Source organism: Pelodiscus sinensis, chromosome 8 (genome assembly GCF_052426305.1).
Source record: "Pelodiscus sinensis isolate ZL-2025 chromosome 8, ASM5242630v1, whole genome shotgun sequence".
NCBI classification, from domain to species: domain Eukaryota; kingdom Metazoa; phylum Chordata; order Testudines; family Trionychidae; genus Pelodiscus; species Pelodiscus sinensis.
In genome coordinates this window covers 16,913,055-16,919,955 of record NC_143059.1, presented here as the reverse complement: position 1 = coordinate 16,919,955, position 6,901 = coordinate 16,913,055, and the positions used below count along the sequence as shown (strand labels likewise).

The following is a 6,901-nucleotide window of genomic DNA, read 5'->3' as shown; positions in this document are numbered from 1 at the left end:
TCGGGGGAGCAGTAAAGCATCAGCCAGGATATCCCCTGGGCTTGCTGGACAGCCCTTGTCCTCCGCCTCCTATTTGACCCAAGCAGATGCTGTTCTTCTGAATTTACCAGGAGATTCCTGTTTCTAATCCATGCATGAAAAGCTGCGGTGTATTTCCCGCTGCACAGCCTTTAGAGACACCGAAGCAGCAGGTGTTTCTCACAGAGAATTTCCAGCTTCTGTGAGACTAGGGAGCAATAATGCCCAAGGCAGCAGTCCCTCTGCCTAGGTACCCGTATTTTGCACCCCGCTCTCACAGCCATAACTATAGGCATGCCTGCCCCTCCCAGCTTATTCTCCTCTCTTCTCTACCCACCTTACTCCCCCCACACTCTTCTTCTTGTGACCAACCCCCCACACACTGCTCCTCCTCCTTTCCCTCCTCTCCATGCTTTCTTATCCTTTGCTGAGTTGCAAGCTCTGCACAGGCCCAGGCTCCCTAATCAGATGAAGCAGCAGGATTATCTCTCTCTTTCCCTCCCAGGCTCCATTTTGTTTCTTCTTTTGTCTGGGGGGAGGCAGGAAGAGGCGTCACCTGTAGCAGCAAAGGAAACTGCATCCCCTAATCCCTTCTCCATTTGTTTTGATGGTCTTCAATCTCCACTCCTCTCTCCTCTGCACACACCTGGTTACCAGCAGAAGGAGGAGCAATCTGAGTTTCCAGAGGAAACCTGAACTCTCCTGGCTTTGGTGTTCTCCTTTAATTGCTGAGCATCTTTGGAAATCCCCTCCAGGTAACCGGGGCAGGCAGGCTGGACACAAACGCTTCTCTGAGCAGGGCAAAGGTGAGTACCATGGGGGCCACATGTTCTCTTATCTTCTGTCACGATAAGATTTTTTCCTTTTAAAGGCATGTCTTGGTGAATAACAAAGCAAAGTGTATGGAAGTGAAAGGAGCTGCAGAGAGCCAAAACCTAGAGGTCTGTGAGTATTTTGCGGGGGGCAGAGAGCTGGACTCTGGGAGGGGGTCTCCCGTGATTAAGTCCGGTGATTAAAACTGAAACAGTAATTAATCTGCAGTGGGGTTTTTTTCCCCCAAAAAGAGAGGAGGACCTCTCAAAGGATGCATTTGTTTTCCGTTTTAAACAGATCTCATCCAGCTCTGTAAAAGGTGATCCTCTTTCCAGGAGAAAGGCCTGAAAGGTCTTCTAAAATGTACATGTTGTCTTTTAATGGCTTTATGCTCTATGATGTAGAGATTTTAAAAGAAAACAAATATATTAGGTGTCTCCCTCCCCCCACACACATGCAACTTTTTGGATTGTAGAGATGCTGAGCTGCTGTATCCAACTCTCTTAGGTGTGTTTTGCTTTTTGGTACCAAGAAAGTTGCGCTAAAAGCAAGAAATGAGTGCTATAGTGGGTTTACCAACTGTGATTTCTTCTTCTTCTTGTTTTGTGCTGTAATATTCCATCAGAGAGCAACATTCCCAGCACTGTACCACATGTTCATTGCATACATTTTTGGAGCTCTCAGCAACTTGGCACACAACAGCCAATGCAACCTGGAAAAAAAATCACTGCTCCACACCTGAATTATACCATTGTTCTAAAGGATATTGTTGGTTTTATTTTCTCCATTGCTACCCTAAGTAAAGGATCCATCATCACTTCAGGAATATCTTTTATCTTATGCTGTTTAGAATGATTGACTAAAAATTTTCTCTGAGCTGTAACCTGGTTTACAAAAGTTTCAATCTAGGTACAAATAGATTTAACAAAACTCAAATGGGGTCAATTATTTTGCTGTGTTGAATTCAGAGTCTGCACTAGGGAACTGTGTTTTGTGTGCATTTGTTACTCATAAATTCCCAGATTAAAATTAAAAACTTGTACTTGGTGCATTTTATGAATTAGGAAAAGAGATTAAAAGAAAGAAGCAAACCGTTTGTACAGTATTTAGATTGAACACATGAAATACTGCCTGGGAAGAGAGAGTCATTGTATAATAACATTTTTTTAAATGTGGGGAGGTAGATCAACAAGGCAGACAATATAAATGTAAACCATTTGGTTTCAATAATCTATGTATTAAACAATGTAATCATTTGATGCAAAACACCAGTTGTTGTGTTGTGCCTACCTGCAGAGGTGATGGTTAAGGTCCTGATACAGTGAACACTTATGCATAAACTTAATTTTAAGCACCTATGAAATCCTATTGGAAGCTAATCATGTGGATAAACATTCTCCGGATTAGGTCAACAGTTTGACCAATGGTCAAAGACCTCTGCAACAAGAACAAGATTTAAGAAGAGTCTTTTTAATTTGTTTTATGTTCTTGTTTTTCTACTTTTTTAAAGCCATTAGTGCTCTGTATATTCTTTTCATTAAATTCTATTCTGTTACTACTCTCAGGGGAATTGTAGATAAGGTATAGTTTCTTATCTGATAATTGCATTCACATGCTTAAACATTTAAGAACAGTCACTTGTACATAATGAAGTTCTTGGGCTTTTTATTTGTGCTTATTAATAATTCACTGGTTAGATAATAGTGCCAGGTTAAAACATCAGAAACATTTATACTATTTTTTTAATAGTAAGCTAAGTTTTTGTTTTCAAATAATAAAACTTAATTTGAAAAAAGAGCTTAGGGGCCAGACAGGCAATATACATAATCTTCCTTGTCACTCTGTGCTGTCTAGAGTTTAATTTTGCCTCTGCCAGCAGCTAGTATAAAATAGCAGAAATAAGGTGTAGCTTTCAGATGAACAGAGGCATTTGGTACATCAATGAGCTGATGTTACCCCTGTCTGCATCTTGGGTTAGTTCTGTGCTGAACAGCAACGGCTTTCCTCCTTTTTCCTTTCTGAGCTCTCCTTTAAAAAATGTAAACAGGTACTATTCTCAGCTGCTATTCCCTGTGGTTACAACCCTAAAAACAGAACCGTACAGTCAAGTCATGTAAAGCATCTCGGAGATAAAGCTAAAACTTTAGTCCGAAGTCAACTTTTTGTGTAATTGTAAAAAATCAGAGGAAAAACCTATTTACTTTTTTCCCTTTGCTTGTGTATTTGACCACAGTACATGTATGGTCTGTTTCATTTTCCTATAGTCAGTTTCCTTCTTTGAGTATTTTGCACCAGCAATTAGGGACATAAAATGAGGTGACTGTAAAACTACAAAATTTAGCAGGTAGACTTTGTAGGGTAGACATGTGGGCTTAAGTATTGTGCTGATGGTCACTTTAGGAAATCATACAATAATAAATAGTGCCTGAAACTGCGTTCAACTTCATATTTTAAAATCTGATTTGAATTCATGTGAACAGTCTTCTTTGAAATTAGATCTTGACTGTATATGGCATAGTGACATGTGATCATGTAGGTGGAGGTTTAATATTTTGGCATATAATAGTGTGAAACATGTCACTAATCGTATGTAGCAGTCCTAATGTAGATCCACAGCATTCGCTTCACATTCTTTTGAAGCCGTTATGCTATATACTGTAAAGGTGTGTGTATACATCTTGCATCCATTAGAGCAAACCTTTGCCAATTGTGTGAAAGTGGCTTTTGTTTTCTCTTGGTGGCTTGGCTGTTTTACTTAATTTGCAAACTCTAAAAGGTTTGGATCCCCAATGAGCTCTAAATATTTATTTTGTTTTTTACAGGAGTCAGTTCAGTGACAAGCTACACTTTTAACGAGACAATTGTATTAAAACCAACAACCATTTATTTCACACTTCTGTGACCTCAACTGTCTTTGAGAACGGGGTGGGGGTGGGGGAGATGTTGGAGGGGCAGTGGAGTGGAAAATGTTAAGCCACTCTCTGGCTCAGACCCTGGATGTCATAATTCTTATTGATGAGTTATAACTACTAAATTAACCTAGTATAGAAACCCTATTAGGTGCAGCTATAAGCAAAGAATCATCTAGAGAGAATGTTTTCAATTTTTTTTAAATGGCTAGATCTTAGAAAAATTCCATTCAGAAAGAGCCCCGTCAGCAACAAAAATCTCTATTAATTAAGCAGAAGCCATGTTGTGAACCTGTCTAAGTAATCTCTTACTCAATTAGGAAATGGGACTAGGGACTGGCTAAGTGTAAATGAGGTTGACACCTGAAAACATCTCAGTCTGAGCAATGCTGTGAGCACACTCATTAACTATTAGTGCTTTAGTTTAAAGTGCAGTTCTGCATTCAATAGGGACTGTAAAAATAGCACCTTCTTACTCAACCAGTCCCTGTCTTTGTGTGTATTTAAAGTCACATCTGCTCAGACAGATGGCATTGCGCTTGTTTGTGCTGCAGTGCTAACAGCATAGATAGAGGAATGAGCTGGATTCTCTTTCTCCTTTGTAAAATGTTTACCAATTAAACGCCTATGAGTCTACACCTGTGTAATCAGCTGACTGGAATGGAACTGAATGGATGGTAATAAGGCCTTAATTTGGCCTGCAGAATGCATGGGAGTGAAAGAACCTCGCTTGTCCATGTTGGATTGGTAGGGGTGGCATCTTTTTGCTTAGCTGATAAGCAAATTTTGATCCGCAAAACAGAGATGATAAATGTGCAAACCCACCATGACTTTTTTTGTTACTTTTAAAATAAAACCTTGCTCTAGAAGATATCTTTGTTCCTCATTTTCTGCAAAGCATGTGTCTAACTAGAGAAAGTGAACGCACTGTATCTTTAATTGTACTTTTTAGAATCTGACAGAGGAAACAACTCTTCTTGTTCATGACTTCTCCCCCTTCTTTAGCTCTTAAAACACTTGCTTCCAAAAAGAGGCTTTGATACCAACCTGATGCACACTGTTGTGGTACCCTGAAAGTTGTTTTGTGAATAATTTGGACATGATCACACTGAAGTCCATAATATATAATGGAAGAAACAAAGTATATGGCTGGGGGTTGAGGGGTTTCTGAAAGATTGAGAAGAACCACGTAGACTTTGCTGTGTTTGCGTGCCTTGGCTTGATCTAATGTAGGGAGTGAGGGCTAGAATTCCTCTTGTTGATCCAACCTAGTGGTTGTTTTCTTAGCCCAAGTTCTACCAACAAAAGGAAAAAAACTAATTAACGACACCCATATACAGATTTTTCCATTTTGGGACTTGGGGTAAGGAGCAACATAAAATCACATATGGCAAACATGCCATTGTCCAAATGTTGGACAAAGGTACAAAATTAAGGAGACAAGAAAATACTAGGGCAAATATCCTAAACCAAAGAACTGTAATAATGGAATAGACCAGTTATCCTCTGGAACAGTATCTTGCCTCCAAAAGTGCTTCATAGCAGATGCTTCAGATAGTCACCTGAATGTATTTGCTATAATAAAGGTGGGCAGGTTATCCTCTTTGACCCTGATGTTAATTTAATCTGTTAATTCTGACATTTAGTCTTTATGAGCTGTAATGAATTTATGTAGGGCTCCTAACAATGTCTATCATTATTATTCATAATTTGATTTTCTGATGTTAATAACAGATGGTAATAAAGAAGTGGGAAATCCTGTCACTAAGGGCATGTCTACACAGCATTGCTAAAGTTGATACAAGCTAAACAACTTGAGCTATGTCAATTGCATAGATTAATTAGAAATAGCTTATTTAGGGTTTTTAGCGCTGTTTACATATCAGGAAGTATGAGAGCACTCTTCCTCCAATTTCCCTTATCCCTCATACAATGAGGCTGTGTCTACACTGGCCACATAACCCGTAATAGCTATGGAAATGAGAGAAGTCAGAATAGGGAAATGCGCGGTGGATTTAAATATCCCCCGCGGGATTTAAATAAACATGGCCGCTGCTTTTTTCCGGCTTGGGGAAAGCCGGAAAAGAGCGTCCAGACTGGCGCGATCCTCCGGAATAAAGCCCTATTCCGGAGGATCTCTTATTCCTACTTGCAAGGAATCTCTTATTCCTACTTGCAAGTAGGAATAAGAGATCCTCCGGAATAGGGCTTTATTCCGGAGGATCGCGCCAGTCTAGACGCTCTTTTCCGGCTTTTCCCCAATCTGGAAAAAAGCGGCGGCCATGTTTATTTAAATCCCGCGGGGGATATTTAAATCCACCGCGCATTTCCCTATTCTGACTTCTCTCATTTCCATAGCTATTACGGGTTACGTGGCCAGTGTAGACACAGCCTGAGGGTTACAGGAGTTGGAGTAAGAAGTCCTCCAGCTCGACATTACTTTTATATTATGTTGAAATAACTGCTTGTAGTATAGCTGTGGACTTTGTTATTTTGGAATGACATCAGTTATTCTGACATCAGTTATTCTGAAATAACGCTGCTGTGTAGACATAGCCTAACTGAACAATCAGTTGAGACAAGCCATTGTCTTCAGACCAGCCAAGCAGCAGGGACGCACACCTCTTCCCACAGAATGGGAGATATATATTTATTCCTGAAGATACAGTAGCTTCTCTTCAGAATTTCCTAGACCGCCTGTGAACAATGCTTGTATCATGCTTGCAAAGTATGGATTCGAGTTCCTGCCACCACTTGTGGTTCGGGCTTTTTCAGTGCTCTGTCTTGATTACATCCAGTCTTTTGTAGGGCCTTTTGAAAATGGACACTCTTTTACCCCAGAGCTTCCAACCCAAATGCTCCAGTACAAACATTTTTTTCATCCCTTCTTCTCAAAAAACATTAATTTTTCTTGCCTCTGAAAATGGCCTACAGTAACTGCCCAAATAAATCTCATTACAACAAGAACTCAAAGTAATCATAAGAGGTATGAAATACCTACTTTGTTTGGATATGTAACCCTCCCCCCCCCCCCTTAATGGGGTCAAATTGTTGGGTTAAGCCAAAGAGTAAAACATTTTATGCTCTTAGGAGCTCAAATGAGCCTTAGGGCTTGTCTACATTACAAATTAAGTCAATTTAAATCGACTTGCAGTCACTGC

At 40.0% G+C, this 6,901-nt stretch overlaps 1 protein-coding gene across 2 annotated transcripts in view; it reads left to right on the top strand.

Annotated features, from left to right (window-relative positions):
* Positions 1 to 390: 390 nt before the first annotated feature.
* The window catches only part of GPRIN2 (G protein regulated inducer of neurite outgrowth 2), a 33,099-nt gene continuing 26,588 nt past the window's right edge, over positions 391 to 6,901 (top strand). The window contains exon 1 of one of the 2 annotated variants that reach the window (XM_075934811.2): positions 391 to 824. In XM_075934811.2, coding sequence (XP_075790926.2) covers positions 626 to 824 — 199 coding nt within the window. In that variant the 5' untranslated portion in view covers positions 391 to 625. Of the gene's footprint in view, positions 825 to 892; positions 960 to 6,901 lie in introns of those variants that run through there. The other variant, XM_089780064.1, reaches the window with a different exon arrangement.